The following is a 17077-nucleotide window of genomic DNA, read 5'->3' on the forward strand; positions in this document are numbered from 1 at the left end:
TATATGATAAAATTATAACAATGCAGGGGAGGATCCAAGGGAGGGGCCAGGGAGGGGTTTGGACTTAAATCTGAAATCTGATTGGCCCTTGTCTTGTCAGTAGTCTTTTCTTTTCAAATTTTAAACTATAGTCATTTACTAAAAATAGAAACAACACTAACATTAAATGTGCATGTTACTGAATCAGTTAATTGCTTCAGTACATTTTAACCTTGGTCCTCAAACTAAAATGATCGCTCGATAGATTTTGTCATGATGTTTGATCACAAATTAATTTCCTGCCTCATTTAGTCTGTTTTCTGTTGCCAGGGCAACCACCGTCCATCAGTCCTCCTCTCCTGTCGTGCCTCGAGCTCGTCACGTGGGGGCGGTGCATCTCGCTCGGTGTCACCTCCCTGATGGAAACAGTGATTCCTCCTCTTAGCCTGAAGGACACACACAGACAAACACTCAGGATTTACTGCAGCACAACTACGTGAGCCCTGGATGTGTTGCACCAGGTAGTCCGGGATTTACTCTGTGAATTTGATCCTCATATTTTTCGTTCTTTCTTCCACCGTGTCATCAACAGATCTCATTATCATCATAATCATGAGGAAGATCGCCGGCAAACACTTGTTGTGCTTCCTGCTGCTCGTCCTCCCGCTGTCCTGGGCTGAGGACACGAAGGAGGATGCGAATAAGACTGAGAATGATTCAGGTGAGGATGAGAAGGTTGTTGTTTATGAACATGTTCAATATTGTTTTATTACCTTTCTTTCTGTTTCTGTGAGCTAACGTGAAAACTACATCACCACCTCAAATGCTGCAGTTTATGATATTAAGGAACGAAATTATATGTTGCTATAAATGTCACTGACAGGTGTGATTTCTGCAGAATGGGTGCCATTTTTATCCCAGGCTCATTATTTGTATAAATATGCATGAAAATTAACTGTAAAATATATATGTATTCTAAAACATTAATACAAAGTATCTACAAAACACCAAGAAATAGTATTACATTTCCTTGATGGAGTATTTTACTATACTATCAAATATATATATTAGAATTAATTAAAATCCAACAGAAAGTGTTGTGGAACTTCATATCCCATCTATACATCCCACAATTATACACAAGTCACATGTTCAAAAAGCAATCTGCATTGTCTGCAAGCCCAGAAGTAAATTGTCAAAAATTGTGTTCATTTCAATTATATCTTAGATGTAATTTATTTATTTTACAATCAGTAATTTTTGGTAAAACACTAGAATTATCTCAGTGCCTTTAGCATGGACACCATGTGGCTGTATTTCAAGTATTTGCTAAAAACTCAGTACTGTTTCTAACAGGAGTTAGTAGCATCCTCTGATTTATCTATTTATTTGTGTGAATATGAGTCTCTATAATACTAGTTTTTAAGTTTTACAGTTGAAATTACTGAATTTTCTGACATTTAAGATCAGTTTTAAAATGTGAATGCTAACTTCAGTGAGCCAATCCACCACCAAGTGGCATCATGCTCAATTCAACACTCCAGAGAGGTGGGGGGAATTGTTTAGAGGAGGAACGTAATAAAGATGGAACCCAGGCAGGAGCCATGGCATGTTGCATGTGGTATGAGCGTATAACACACACCACCCTCAGCCACCCTCTCTCTATCTGTCTCTCCCTCCCCCCCAAACATATTGCACAACCCTTCAAAACAGAAAGCTCACACACACACATGCACGCACGGCTATGCACTAAAAATGCAGTGCAATGAGCTTTCTCGACCACCGTAATGCACACTCGTACACACACATAAAACACACAGAAACACACAGAAACACACACTAGACCACTATTTTTATTTTGTGTTTTCTCTGTCATTTATCCAGTTGTTTTTTAAATTATAAACTTAAGTCTTGGATACTTTAAAACTAATCTTTTCTTTAGAATAAAGACCTGGAAACAAAGAAACTAGTTGACATGCATATAAACATGAGTTTTGGTAGCAGGACTGATTCAAATATAATGTTCTGTTACAACAAATGGCATCCATTTGGTGGAAAAGCCCATAATTGATAGTGGCCTTTTAAATTGTCTTTACTATATATCTTTTAACAATTACCAAATAAATATGTACAGTATAAAGGAGGAAAGACAGAGATCACTTAGAGCTGCTCATTTTTCAAATTGTAATCAAGAGAATTATTATTGAAAAAAAATCTAACGTATGAAAAGAACTAGAATAGAACGAGAGCACATACTGTACTTCCACCAAGACCCAACAGTCCCCGCTGCAATTCAATCAAGCTGAACCAGATCGTAGATATCAGTTCATCATATGTGCTTGATTTTCTATCCACGATTTATTCTCTGGGAAATTGGTGGAAAATGTCAAAGAAAATGTAACTTTAAAGGAAATGATCAAAACATTTTGGATCCACCCCTCTGTCCAGATCCGTCCCAAATGTCCTCTTACTGGGCCCCGTGTCCCACCCTTCCCCCAAGTTTTGTGGAAATGAGTTCAGTAGTTTTTGTGTAGTCCTGCAGACCAACGAACAAACCGAGGGACAGAGGTGAAAACAGAACCTGTTCAGCTGAGGTAGTTATCAATCTGTCCACAGCAGATTCTTCCGTGTGGCTTGTTAAAGTTCACTGCTAATGCAAACAGGTATGACCGTTTCTGTCGTGGTTTGATAACAGCAGGAGCTAAAAGAACCTTTGTGTGACCGTTAAACTTTTGGACTCTTTGATCTTGGTCTGTTATTATTTCCTGTTTTAATTTGCACTTACTTACTTTATGTCTCTCTTTTTTAATTCCTGTCGTTGTTTCATTTTCCCGCTCTTGTGATTGTCTGTCCAACCCAAGATACAAGAGTGGGTTCACTTGTGTCTAAAGGTCACTGCCTTCCTTTTGTATGTAGTCTCTGATTCTCAGTGCACCCTGTCCAATTCATTAGTTCATTTGTTTGTCTCTGCACTTTGACCGTGTGCTTCTGTTCAGCCGCCTGCTCTTTCTTCAAGTGTCAGCTTCAATCATTAGTCTTTTGAGTTTTGGGATTTTATTTTTCCTGCCTACCCGTCTGTAAACCTTCTTATTCACTGCCTTTGTCATTGGTCTGAATTTAGGTCCTGAGATCCTATTATTACCAATTTTGCTTATCATTGTATCAGACCAGTGTTAGTATATCTCGGGCATGATTTTATGATCTTTGAAGCAAATCTCTGGACTGGTGAAACATCAACACTTTCAGTTGGGACAAACGGTTTCATTCAATTTCATGAGTTTGGCTGAGGAGTTCAAACACAGTAGGAGCAGGAAACTTCTATTTTCAATCCAATAGAGTCAAATGAAACCATGCCCACCTCTGGACTGGCCTGGCGAGGGACAGGGGGTTCAGTCATCTACTGAGGCTTTCATTACCAGGAAGTGGGTGGGGTTTCATCTAAACTGGGATGGATTAACAATAGATGCAAACAGGACAAATAGGCCTACAGTCCGTCACACTTACAGGCAAAATCCATCATTTTTGAGCCTAGAAAGTTTACAAAATGTATTTAAAAGAATATAAGTCTTGGTTAAATGCTGAAAATATAAACAACCCTTAAAAAGTGTCAGACTTTAACGATAAAGATAACCTTCTGACCTGCCAGTCAAATTGTTCAAGATCTTATGGCATGTTTTAATCCAGAGTTGGAAAGATTCTGCGCTGAGCAGCTCATATTTCACATTAGCAGCACTAACACAGGGACAGTGCTGTGTGACCATGTGACAGGTTTACATATAACAACTGTAGGTGTTTGGAATATCTTCCAAATTTCTGGAACAATTTCATTTCAAAGTACAGAAGGAAGGAAAACACAACTAAGGAAACAAATCTATCTATCTGTGTTGCTACAGAAGATGCAGTACGGGAACCTGCTGAGATATAAATAAAGGGAGGACATGAAGGAAAAAAAGAATAGTTTCATTATAATTTGTTGAAAAGGCAGATGGTGGCTTCACAAAAAAATGCAATATTTCAAGGAGTGGATGATTAAAGTGTGGATGAGGGCGTGAAACACCAGCAGGTTGAGCGGAGGTATTTTCTGCAAAGTAACACATCAAGTGTTCACATCTAGATTAGCCCCAAGGTGTTGTGCTGGAGTTGAAGAGAAGGTGCAGCGTCCATCCATCATGAGGCAGAAAGTAAAAGAGTTAAGAGGCGAGGAGGAGGGGTTTTGTTTTGTTGCCTTTTGCGAACCTGCGCAGGATTTAGGCTGTAAAAGACACATTGTGGTCTCAGGCTCAGGGTGTGCCAGTTTCTGAGGAGAAAAGTTCAACTTTGATGCGATATGTTTTGGTGAGGATCCAGAAATCATTCAGACCCAATACGGGAGGTTAGAGCCAAATCATTTTGGTTTCAATTGGACCTTTGCTGCTATTTATATCTCTAAAATATACCAGACTGCTAAAAGCCTTGGATATCAATCAAGTTCCATTGTTTCTGGGAACATGATTCAAAGCAAACATCGTGGTAAATTATGTCCGTCTGTACAGATTTGCCACAGTGAGTCAATTTAGTGGAGAAAAAAAAAAAGACACCCTATGTACTCCACTGTTTTCTGTGCTGTTTGGCATTGTGAGATATACAAAACATCTATTATTCAGTTTTCAGTTCAATCAGTTATGGAAATGCTTCTAACCCCGAACCCTTCTACTGCAATTGTAGTATTTTCCACAGCTAAGCCATGCTATGTGAAATTCCCTAACAATCTATTGGCTAGTTGTTGAGATGTTTCACTCCAAACTACCTCATGATGGCACCATAGGTCAAGTCAGATGATCAGAGGCCCATGAATGTGTGTAGAAACCCTAATGGCAGCCCATCCAATAGTTGTGGATATTTCAACTGACAGACTGACATTGAATACACAGTGTCGCCACTAGTGTGACTAAAAAGATCAGTAGAAAGTTGTGTAGACAGAATTCCACGGTACTATACAAAACCACTTTGTAAACTGATTTTTCCCAATTTAACAAAACAAAGACAGTCTGTGTCTTACTCCCTGATTCTTGATCTTATCCAGCAACGACGAGAGGAAGAAGATGTAGACTTCCACTTTTCCAGTCGTAAATCGTCTGACCAAAACTGTGACAAATGATACACAAATGGGGGAAGACAGGAACCAAAACAGGAAACACATTGTGTACAAACATCTCTCTGATATTTCACAAAGTGCTGAAAACTCTTTCCAGTAGTTTCACGAGGACAGACGTAAACAAAGCATTTGCAAACTTGTTTTTTTCTGTTAACCAAGAAAGCACAGACACTCCAATTGTTCTTACACGGAGGCCTCACAGAGGTCAACCCACCTGACGGCAGACGGCTTGTTCTCTGTGAATAGAGCCAGTGTCTGGTCATGGCTGTCAGCTTTCAAAGTTCTGTTCCGTCACCCACCAATTAATGAACCAATGCTTTACCTCCTCTTTGTGGGTGGTGGGCCCATATGGCGGCAAACTCAATATGTTTGTTTAGTCTGACCCCAGCGTGGCCCCAAGCCATCAGCTCCCAGCTCAGACCCAGCAGGGGTCCACGAGGGGGTCCCTGTCCCTGTCCCTGTCCCGTCCCCCCCCCCCCCCCCCCCCCCCCCCCCTTGTTTTGTGTACGATCAATCCATTTGTGGTTGATTCACAGGGGTCACAGCGGTTTTTAATCGGTCTCAAAACTAAAACCAAATTCAAATCTGTAACTACATTTTAGATGTTCATTACCGCATCTGACAAATCTAGTGTATTATCACTACTCTGACTGGGAATTAAAGATATAATATGTAAAGACTCCTCATTAAAAGAAACTAGACCTATGATATATATTTTGTTGACTTGTGTACTTTGAATATCCAAAATGTTAAACCCATTGAAATGCCCACTTTTCGTTCCATCATATCCTCATTAACCGTGACTTTGTCCGTCTCTGCTCTAACTTTATAAACAATAAATGTTGCAGGAGAAACGTACTGCAAGCCAATTATTTCTTCCACTGATTGAATTGGTCGCTCGTAATTTATGATTAGTTACTTAGTTACTTCATGTTGTATGTTTAAAGATATTTACTGTCTTACTATTAAAAATGCTATTTCAGGATGTCTATATCTAAAATATAATTCAACACTATAACTTTTGAAAGCTATAGACTGGAAGCACAGTAGGACTATATTGCAAATATAATAGATTTCTTCATAAAGATCATTTCAGATATTCATGTCATCCTTTCCAGGGCAAATTATGTCACTTTTGCCATTCATGCGTATACAATGTCTTATATCCACAATTATATTTCTTATACCAGAATGATATGTGCAACAGAGTTCTTAATGAAATGATTCCCATTTCTGACGCAATCCAGTTGATACTTGTCAGACTTTTAATATCATATATTTTAAGATAACCCAAATAAAAAACCAGCCCAGATATCCATAATGTGATTTCAATATCCCAAAATACATTTTGACTCATACAAATGTCATTAGGGACATCCTCAATGGTCAATTTATGACCAATAAAAATGGGGTCTGGCCTCTCTCCAGGCCGCAGACGGTGGGTGTTGACAGTGACCAATCAAAGCTGCAGAGACGTCAGCCACTGTCTCTACATCTAAATTCTCAATAGTCAACTTGAAAGGCGAGTGATCGGGCTGAGAAGCTCGGAGCTCGTTCATGTGCACGTGTGAGGTTTTAACACAAATTTAACAGCATATTCTTGAATGACTCGGACATCCAAAGTACAATAGCTTTGAATAGAAATATGGTTACTTCACATTGTTAAAAATAGCTGGTTGAAGTTGTGTGAACGTCCAGTTCTCCTTGGACGCCGACCTGTGCGAGTTGTTCCAGGAACATCTGGACAGGAAGATGCCCCCACAGACACACAACATCCATCTCAAATAAAGTGTAGTAATTAAGACATGTTTACTTCTTATTCTGAAGCAAATCCTGTTCCCAGAAGAGTTCGGGTCTCAAGAGAGTGTGGTGGTGAGGGTGGTTTTGGTCTTGGCCTCAGAAACGGAACTGACCTCCACTCAAAAAGAACCACAGATATCATTTTCAAACACAGTTTATTGAATACGTTTATTAAAAGTGACAATGATTCTTCTTTTCTTTCCAACTGTAGTTTGGAGCCAAGCAAAGAGCAGACGACTGTTTGCAAGAGGAAAGACACAGGAAAATCCCAAACCTGTGAGTTTTCTTCTCAAACTGTCTTTGTATTCCACAGGCAGCCACTGCATATTCAATAATGATTCAGTAAGGTATAATTATGATTGCTTGTAAATGAGACGGGTGAGAAAAATGCTTGTTTGATTATAAAGTGTGGACAGTGTATTTTATACTTGTTGCACTGGTATGGAGGGCAAACACTGGACCAAATTAAAAATAAAGAAATAAAAGAGTAACTCAATAAATTGATTAATATGGCATGAAAAAATGATATACATAGTAATTAATGAATCTATCAAAAATATTTTTGGTTCATAATTCACACACATTTAAGTATTATTCATTATGCTGTATTTAAGTGTTTAAAATCGATATGTGTAGTATTAATTCCCAAACTCTAGCACCCCCTGGGGGCAGTACAATGAAATGTTATTAATAAGTTGATGTTGTTTTTGTTTTCTTTGTCTCCCATATATTAGATTATAGATTTGAGGGGCAGTGCAACAGGTTGAATAAACACCAATGACATATTGTTGCCTTGTGAGGTTTATTTGGTAAAGCTGTTAGCGAAGATGTTGCTGCTTATTTACACATCCAGCAGATATGGACAATGTGTGTAAGTCTAATATTCCCCCCCCTTATAGCTCTGTTTTGGTCCCTTCCAACTTTTAAGCTTCCAAATGCTGCTCAGCTTTCTGTCTGGAAACGTCTGATGTGAGCAGGCTTTGTTTAGCCTATAGTCACTGAACACTTTGTAGAAATGCGGGGAAGATTTAGATGAATTGTTTATTTCATTATGAACCACCTGTTTAACATTAGAACACATAGAAACTCAGCCCTGTGTTTAAACTTTCTTTTTTCACACAACGAAGAGTAACGAATCAATGTTTTGAGAGGTTTTCTACAAATGCTCCTTTTGTTGATGTTGTTTCAGAGAGTCACTTCCGGCATCGCGATGCCTGCACGTCGCTGCGGCCGCTTAATGGAGAGCTGCTCCTCTCGTGTGCCGTGCTGCGACCCCTGCGCCTCTTGCCGGTGTCGACTCTTCAATACCATTTGCCACTGCTGGAGGATGAACCACCTGTGCAAAAAGGGGACATAGATGGAGCCCACACATACATACACAGGCTGTTTGCACATGAATACGCCTGGGGCACCATGACGTACTAAGTGATGAGCACTGATCAGCCATGATGTTAAAACCAACCTGTTGAGACCTATTGGTGTACACAGGGCAATTCACACTCCAGCCACTGGCCTGTGGGGGGTTTTCTCTTTTACAGCACAGGTGCAGTTTCGGGAATATTATCACAGCTCAGTGTAAACCATAGGAACATTAAGAAAACAGTCTGAGATAAAAAGTGAACGTTCTTTCGATTGTGGTTGGCGTCCACACTTGAAGGGGAGAGAGAAGCAACTGAAGCATTGAACGCCCACAGAAATGTTCACAGAATATACAGTTTCGCAACATACTGTTTTTAGGTGTAAAAAAGGACAAGTGTCATATGCTTTTTAGTGTACATATACAATTACATGTTAACTGTATGTTGTGTCTCGGGAAATTTCCCGCACTATTGCTACTTTTAAATGTATTTACTCTATCTCCTGCCATGTAGAGCTTGTATGTAAGCTAATCAATAGATATATGTTGGAACATACATTTGTTGTTTATTCCTTAAAAAGTCATGACCCCACAGACTAAATGTGGAAAAGCTGTTAAAACCCAGATGTTTCTGTTCCTATGTAAGCCATGCCTTGGAGACGAGACGATCTGGTTTCCCCAATGAAGAATTATTCATATGTGGATTTGTGATTGAAGTAAGTTTATATCTTTTTTGTTATTGAATAAAACCATTATAATCCTATATCATCCTTGTGTTTTGTGCTGTTCTTTGTCATTTTTTTCTTACTGGAAGTGTTTTTAATCCTTTTGCATTCTTAACATTCGTCCGTTGCCTCAAGGTCCGAAAATGACCTGCACTCACCAAACCCCTAAATTAAGGCAGCTTAACTGAATTTTAAAATATTTGGGTTTTTTGCCTATGAGAGCAAAGATGGATTTTTGACAGAGTCTGATCTTGTTTTTTGTTTTTTTCATCTTGTCTTGATGCTTTTTATATTTTGTGTATTTTACTACTCCTGTAGTAATTTTTTTCTAACTTAGAGATTTATTGTTATTACTATTATCATTATTAGTGTTGTTATTATTAGTTTTAGTAATAGTTTTGGTATTTGTAAATGCATTGTATAGGTTTTGTTGCATTATTTTGTCAGTAGCAGAAATGTACAGAAAGTATAGTTTTTGTGCATTTTATTAAATCTTAAGAACAGACCTTTTTGCAACACTTGTTTATTTTTACACACTGCACAGTAAAAAAAATCTAAATTACAAGCCCCTGAACAGCAAGTACTGCAGATGTTACTGAGTAAGAGTCTTTACCAACTAGTAACACCTTCCTGTTCTGCTTATAGCAACAAGGTATGGCTGATCTAGTTCCACATCATGAAGGCATTATATGAGGACACATGCTGGAAGAGTGGGCCAGCAGCTGGAACCCTGAAGGTTGTCCATTGTTGTGGTTGTAGTCCCGGATGACGACGGGCTCACGATCACATCATTTTATGCAGCCTGTTGAGGAGGACCACATTCATGTTCCTCTTTGGGAGATAAGGAACAGTGGTGGTGGGAGAGAGCAAACTTTGAAGGTCTTTCTCTTTGATGTAAGGAGGGAGCAGGGGAGCTGCCGGCTTGTTCTTTCTAATTGTGCCAACCATGGTGGTGTTCTTCTTCAGGAGCTGCTGGTTCATTAGAGGGGAGGAGATGGACACACATTGAACCTGCACCTCCTAGTTCTACACCGAGCCTCCACTGGTCGTCTCCCCAGACCACCCATATCCTAATGCCATACCGCGCGGGCTCACTGAGCATATGCTGCTGAAAGGACGGCCACTTTGAAAAGGTTTGCTGCAATAGTTTTCTTGTGTGGGTTCAGAGACCGAAGGGGAATGTGTGCGTCTGATCTACTGCCACAAATGGCTGCTACTACTCTTATGTCACAAAGTGGTACACCACCCTGGACTACAAAGCTGGATTCCTTGAAAGGCTAATTGGAAAAATGTCTCGTACTAAATCTGCACTCAGTAAAGGACGTACCTCCGCCAAGTTCCATCAGTCCCCTTAAATTCAATCAAGCTGCACCAAATGATACACCCTCATAGATGTCAGTCCACTAAGTGTGCCTGATCCATGCATTATTTCTTGAGAAATTCGCAAAAAATGTTGAAAATCACCCTATCTTGTGATGTTATAGAGGGTGAAAAATTAAAATACACTCTAAGAGTCACTGGTTTTCTATCATGGCGTATACCCCAGTTCAGTAGTGTTTGTGTAAGCCTGCTACCAGGCAGCCAAACAACAAGGGAAGCATAACCTCCATGGCAGAGGGAGCTAGAATGGCACTCAGTAGACCACCAAGGCCCAAAACTTCCCTTAAATGTAACCATAATTACCTGTGTATATCTTTTCCCCGTTTTATTTCCACAAGGTTGTAGAAGTATGACACTCCACCCAGTTCCCCCACACCTCTTTCATGGCCGCTAGCACATGTCTTGCATGTCTTGACTCACAATTATCAAACTGTATAATTTTTGAGTAAGTGTGACCGACCTTTAGTTGCGTTGCCGCATAGAAAAATCCCTCTTTCACTTTCTGCATCCCAGAGATTATATACGGCCTTGTCTCGGGACCTACATACACCTGCTGTGAAAAACAACAGGTGTAACCCTAACCCATGCAGGTCAATTTCATGCAGGTCTCCTGAGAACATGTATATGGGTGTTGAAGACAGTGAGGTGATACTGTACACAACACATGTACTGTGTCTGATCATGGGGGAGTATATATGTCCATTAATGAAAAAACTGTGATAAAGAGGAAGACACGAGTTAAGATCATTCTGTGCAACATACAAGTGGCAACTAGGAACATGAAGTCATTTATATTTGAATTTGAGCGACTCAACTTGAATCATTTCATTAAAAACTGAATTTGAATCACATAGTATGAATTTGTATCATTTCACATGAATAACATTAAAACTGAATCTGAACAGCCCGGATTTTAAATTGAATCAGAGTCTCTTATTAACCTCAATCCAATCTACTTAGGAAACCGGAGAAAAGCTACGCAGACACAGAACATGCACTCGCTGATTGAAAGGCCCTGGCCAAGCCGGGATTCAAACCCGTGACGTTGTTGCTGTGAGGTGACTGCTAAACATTGCGCCGTGAATCAAATCGATATGAGTAAATAAACTGTATGCACAGACTGAATGTGCTCAAGAGCAGGAACTGAGACATTTAACACTTTTAGGGCAGCTATGGAATTACAAGGTGCCAAAGAGGAAGGAAAAATAACAGCATGAATGTGAGTCAGAGGGGGAAATAATGCAGAAGTTGTTATATAGAAGAAAAAGACAAAGAGAAACACAGTCAAACATCCCTCAACCTGCAGCCTGACTTGTTGATAACTCATTTGGAATCATGGCAGAATTCAGTTTCAACGTGGATCATGGTTATCTGGAGGGTCTGGTTCGAGGGATGAAGGCTGGGATCCTGACTCAGACTGATTATAACAACCTGGCCCAGTGTGATACGCTCGACGGTAAGAATATCGTACCACAGTCTCATTTTTAGACACATTTTTGTTTTGTGAATAAAGTTTTATCAGAAATATATATATATAGAGAGAGAGAGAGAGAGAGTGAGAGAGATACAGGGATCTCTTTATTTTCAAATATAGTTTGATAAATGCTTGTTTTTATTACTTCTGGCTTAATATTCGCCTAGTTCCTCGGCTCTAGTCCAGCACCACCTACAGCCTGACTGAGGCTACTTCCACATCTGGACCAACTATTGCACACACAAACACACATACACACACACACACATAATCTTGTCAGAAGACAGGATTACAGCCGCAATCAGCCCATGCGTGGAAGTCCATGGGCCAAACTTGGGCAGAGGACCCACATGTTGGGCCAGATGTTTCATCTTGCTGTACCGGTTTATTCAGGTGGCTCTCATTTGTCAAGGAGATCATCTGAATTTTCCTTTCAAGAATCGAGCATTCCTTTCTGAGAGAGACAGACGGAGCAAGTCCGTAAAGATTAAGACCATCAGGTGTTAGTTTGAGATGCACTGTGTTCACACTCCAACACAACAGACATGTTGACACTGAGGCTAATGGATCTTGAACTGAGACAATTGACTGAAAAACCCATAACTATACCGTGTGTTTTTCTATAAAAAGTGTACATGTCTGTAATAGTCATCATCAGCTGCAAAGTGTTTGACAAGTTGATCTATCCGTCCATTATAAATAGGCTAACACTTATAGGGTCGTGGTTTGGGGCTGGAGTCAATCCCGGCTGACAGTGGGCAAGTGGCAGGGCACATCCTTGGACAGGTCACCAGTCCGTCACAGGACCAATACACAGTGACACCCATATTCACACCTACAGTCAATTTAGAGTCTCCAATTACCCAAACCCCCATCTGCATGTCTTTGGAGGGGAAAAGCCGAGCAGAGTCAGAAAGAACATGCAAACTCCCCACAGAAAGACCCCAGTCGAGCCAGGATTCAAATGGAGAACTAACTACTGATTCACCGTCAAAAGATAGCGATGTGTGCATTAGTGTAATTTACTGTATGATTCACCTCTTCCTGGTGTGTAACTTTAACCTGATCTGAAGTGAGTGTGGAAAAAAGCCTGATATGAGTTCCTCTCCTCTCCTCCTCCCAGACATGAAGCTACACCTGCAGAGTACAGACTACGGGAAGTTGTTGTCCTCGTCTGATGAAAACCTGACAGTGTCTCTGGTGGACAACAAGCTGAGGGAGAACCTGGTGACTGAGTTCAGCTGCCTGCGCTCCAACGCCCTGCCGTTTCTCTCCACCTTCCTCGACTATATAACGTAAAGCCATCCACACCGCATGTGACCTGCAATAAATAATGTCAAAGGCATAACTGGCCACATTTATTTATTTCCCTATATGTTCCAGAAAGCCTCAGATTTAAACAGACACAAAGCACTTCCGAAAATTCAAAGAAAGCTTATTTCACTAAACCCTCTGTGTAATACGCTCCTCGTGTAGAGGACTAACATAGAAAGTGACTGTGTTCTCTGTGTTGCCGTAGTTACAGCTACATGATCGACAACGTGGTGATGCTGATCACCGGGGCCCTGAAACAGAGAGACGTGTCCGAGCTCCTCCCGCGCTGTCACCCACTGGGGGCCTTCGAACAAATGGCAGCAGTGGGCATCGCCCGAACCCCGACTGAACTCTACACAGCCATTCTGGTGGACACACCACTAGGTACAGACTCATCTAATCTTCTCCGTTTTAGTCCCAATGATGATAAACTGAATTATGTACGGTATTAATTAGTAAGTAGAGATAACCCTCACCATTTTACAGTGGAAATAAAGTTATAATGCTGGTGAGGAAACACAGGAGGTTTATTTGGGAAGAAAAAAAGTAAGATATAGTTACAAAATGTTTTTGTTTAATGAAATCACTAAAAGTCATTTTTAATTATATCTTACAGTTATCTTTTCTCTTTGAGTCTGCACCCATCTCTTTGAACTGGGCTTATGATCCACCATGGGTCAATGCCATTCCTGCACATGAGGTGACCACAGTCCAGACAGATTCCTTGATGGTGGAATGAATTACCTGATGCTATCAGAGCAGGGCCGTCCTTCTTTATCTTCAACAACCTCCTGAACACTCATCTTTCCCCCTACTCTCTATAACTCTAACACGCCTATCTGATATTAACGGTTGTAGCTCACATGCAAACTGCCATATGCTTAAACTCGTATTCACATTTTTGTTACCTCACTAGGACCTTTCCCAGAACAAACACTGACCTTGTCTGGACCAGCAGACCTCATGGGGACCAAAGCCTGGTCCTAATGAGGCTAAACATAATTTCATTTCATTTAGGTTAAGGTTAGGGATTAACTGTCCATGGTTAATGTTAGGGTATAAGGATTTGCTTACTAAGCTGTCCACAATGAATAGAAGTCCCAATAAGGATAGCTGTACAAACCTGTGTGTTCCTCTATTCACCTTGTCATGGCTCAGTGACCTATGTTTCCCTCTCTGTCCTGCTGAGCTCAGGTTTGGGGACTTTTACAGAGTGACTCTTTCTTCCCGTCTCTCACAGCAGTTTGTCACCTGGGGGATTGTAAAGCTTTCACCATAACTATTCAGGTTCGAACCGGAGAGGGGATCAAGGCACATATGATATTTTATTTGAAAATCAGTAAATAGCTGGGCCATCTGTTCATCTTTATATTCATGAAATAAATATACAAAGATTTATTCAGATTATCTTCAATATTTGAATGTATCCTCACACTGTTTGCTCTATTTATGTGGTCTTGTCTTGCTAATCCATCTATCGTGACTGAAGGACTCAACTTCTGTTTTTTTTTTTTTAAATGTATTAAGGCCATAAATGGTAACATTGCTTGGATTTGGGTCAGTGAGCATCAAGCTCTCCAATTTCTGTTTTCTCAGTCCTGGGCTGTTTTCTTCTCATGATTCGACTGAGAGTTTCTGTCAGTAAAGAGAAAAAGAATGCTCTCAAGGAAAGCAAACTTTCCATTTGTCTGTTTGCAACACAGCTACTTCACTGTGATAGCATATTGGTCTCTCAGTCCCTCAGTGGTCAGCATTGTCAAGTCAACTCTAAATAAGCAAATAACGTGAATTTGCAGGTCAGGGTTTATAAAAAGTGAGCTAATGTTGCAAAGATTTGCTCAGATTTTGTTTGCCTCCATTATCAATTTCAATTATTGTGAAATTAATTGATTTTGCATCAAAAATGTTCAAAAATCGCTTTTTGTCAACGTTTTTGGGGGGGCATTATGCTGTTGCTGATTGGAAAGTGCGAGCACGAAATGTGTTATGAGAGAATGGGGGAAGACACTCATCAAACCTGCAGCTGCTGCATAAGTGGGGCGGGAGCCTGTTAGGTTACCTGCTAGCACAGTAAAGTTCCTTTAACATGGTGATCAAGTCGTTTTTTATTATTCTCATCCATAACTTTTCACCTGTTGTTTTTTTCCTGGGAGGAATCTGCTTCCATATTGAAATTCTACTATGATAAAAAAAAAAGAAAGAAGTGACACGATCATATGAAAGCTGATCAAACTGTTGATCACTGTGTTGTTTGTGCAGCTCAGTTTTTCCAGGATGCTGTATCCGAGTCCAACCTGGATGAAATGGAGGCTGAGATCCTAAGAAACAAACTGTATAAGGTGACTACAACTTACCATGATGCCTAGTGTGTGTGATGACATGATATGTGAACTGTGTGATTTACTATTGTGTGGTAAAAGCTAGAGTTATGGTCTTTGACTGAGGTCAAAGTTTAAACACATAAACATATATTATCTGTTTTTCTTAGTGTGAGGTCTGACCCTTTTATCTTTTAAAAGGCGTATTTAGAGTCTTTCCACTCACTCTGCAAAACGATAGGCGGAGCCACGAAGGAAACAATGTGTCCCGTCCTGGAGGTACTGTGATATTTTCCACCACATGGCCTGATGATGAAGTTTTACAAATATTTAAGATTTGTTTGGCTGAAATTGTGTGTGTGCATATGTGTGTGTGTGTGCGAACTGCAGTTTGAGGCAGACAGGCGGGCCTTCATCATCACAGTGAACTCCTTTGGGACAGATCTGAGTGGCGCTGACAGGAGCGCTCTGTATCCGTCTTGTGGCAAACTTCACCCTGAGGGGCTGCAGCTGCTGGCCAAGGCGGAACACCACGAGCAGGTCAAAGCTGTGGCCGACTGTTACCCTGTGAGTCTGAGCACATCTTAACGAGAGCTGCTGTGTTGTTGCTGCACTCAATGTGGTTAACTTTAACCTCAACTTCCCTGTAGGACTATAAAATCATTTTTGATGACCCTGTGCCAGGATCAGATTTCAAGACTCTGGAGGACAGATTCTTTGAACGAGAGGTAATTTCACTTTAGTGATGGTCGAGAAGGTGGTGTCCCATTAGCTGGGGTCGCCTCCACATCATTTCTATTTGACTTTTCATATCGTAAGACAAATTATTTCCAGACTCTAGTATGGGCCCTCAGAATTCATTTAAAAGTATGGTCAGTCTGATTCAACTATTTGTACTGACAATATGAAGGATTTGAGAGTTACTGTGCAAGTTCATTCAATTAGCCTGACTGCACCTGTCATCTTTCCTCAGGTTAAACTGAACACACTGGCGTTCCTGCAGCAGTTCCACTTTGGAGTGTTTTACTCCTACATCAGACTGAAGGAGCAGGAGAGTCGCAACATCGTCTGGATCGCCGAGTGTGTCACCCAGAGACAGAAGTCCAAGATACACAACTACATACCCATCTTCCAGGGCACAAATTAAACTGAGCGACAGAAACAAATAAAAACATGTATTTAACATACAGCGCATAGTATAAAGAATTAATAAATGCACATCATCATACTGAAAAGAATATTTATCGGTGTCTTTATGATCAAAGTTTGGTTGTTAGGATTAGTTACTGAGGTTAACTATAGCACATATCTTCAGGGTTTGTTTGCTTGCAACAGTGATTATTAAAAATCTACTTGTTATAGTTAGATTGCTCAAAGTCACATAACTTAAACAGGACAAAGGTGTACATTACAGGATTTAAAATATTGTGAAACTAAACAATAGGGTACAACATTGTATGATAAAAAAATATATAATTAATGTAACATAACCAGTGGTCTATAGGAGTGTTGTTTTAGCAGCTAACGGTGTCATAAATCACTCCTCTTTGCTTCTCAAAAGCTTCTCCTTCCTTCATACTTTCACTGAAACAGAAG

The 17077-nt window shown here is 40.3% G+C and overlaps 3 protein-coding genes across 3 annotated transcripts in view; 2 read left to right on the forward strand and 1 right to left on the reverse strand.

Moving 5' to 3' along the window:
• The first annotated feature begins 356 nt into the window (after positions 1 to 356).
• Positions 357 to 9033, forward strand: asip2b (agouti signaling protein, nonagouti homolog (mouse) 2b). The gene is made up of 4 exons (XM_034614787.1): positions 357 to 475; positions 572 to 700; positions 7125 to 7189; positions 8103 to 9033. The coding sequence occupies exons 2-4, from the start codon at positions 592 to 594 to the stop codon at positions 8268 to 8270; spliced, it is 342 nt and encodes a 113-aa protein (XP_034470678.1). The 5' UTR covers positions 357 to 475; positions 572 to 591; the 3' UTR covers positions 8271 to 9033.
• A 2611-nt stretch (positions 9034 to 11644) lies between these two features.
• Positions 11645 to 16678, forward strand: LOC117778475 (V-type proton ATPase subunit d 1-like). Its single transcript, XM_034614055.1, has 8 exons — positions 11645 to 11831; positions 12973 to 13144; positions 13369 to 13547; positions 15423 to 15502; positions 15683 to 15760; positions 15872 to 16048; positions 16132 to 16209; positions 16455 to 16678. The coding sequence occupies exons 1-8, from the start codon at positions 11711 to 11713 to the stop codon at positions 16626 to 16628; spliced, it is 1059 nt and encodes a 352-aa protein (XP_034469946.1). The 5' UTR covers positions 11645 to 11710; the 3' UTR covers positions 16629 to 16678.
• Positions 16642 to 17077, reverse strand: part of LOC117778474 — a 38835-nt gene continuing 38399 nt past the window's right edge. Inside the window, exon 74 of the mRNA XM_034614054.1 lies at positions 16642 to 17065. Within this exon, the coding sequence (XP_034469945.1) occupies positions 17055 to 17065 (11 nt within the window). The 3' untranslated portion in view covers positions 16642 to 17054. The remainder of the gene's footprint in view (positions 17066 to 17077) is intronic.

Source organism: Hippoglossus hippoglossus, chromosome 17 (assembly GCF_009819705.1).
Source record: "Hippoglossus hippoglossus isolate fHipHip1 chromosome 17, fHipHip1.pri, whole genome shotgun sequence".
NCBI lineage: Eukaryota > Metazoa > Chordata > Actinopteri > Pleuronectiformes > Pleuronectidae > Hippoglossus > Hippoglossus hippoglossus.

Excerpts from the sequence above, each read along its gene's own strand:
- asip2b (XM_034614787.1), top strand. The coding sequence starts at position 592 with ATGAGGAAGATCGCCGGCAAACACTTGTTGTGCTTCCTGCTGCTCGTC. Across the intron at positions 701-7,124 it reads TAAGACTGAGAATGATTCAG|TTTGGAGCCAAGCAAAGAGC; the intron begins GTGAGGATGAGA and ends TTCCAACTGTAG. Across the intron at positions 7,190-8,102 it reads CACAGGAAAATCCCAAACCT|AGAGTCACTTCCGGCATCGC; the intron begins GTGAGTTTTCTT and ends ATGTTGTTTCAG.
- LOC117778475 (XM_034614055.1), top strand. The coding sequence starts at position 11,711 with ATGGCAGAATTCAGTTTCAACGTGGATCATGGTTATCTGGAGGGTCTG. Across the intron at positions 13,548-15,422 it reads TCTGGTGGACACACCACTAG|CTCAGTTTTTCCAGGATGCT; the intron begins GTACAGACTCAT and ends TTGTTTGTGCAG. Across the intron at positions 16,049-16,131 it reads CTGTGGCCGACTGTTACCCT|GACTATAAAATCATTTTTGA; the intron begins GTGAGTCTGAGC and ends ACTTCCCTGTAG.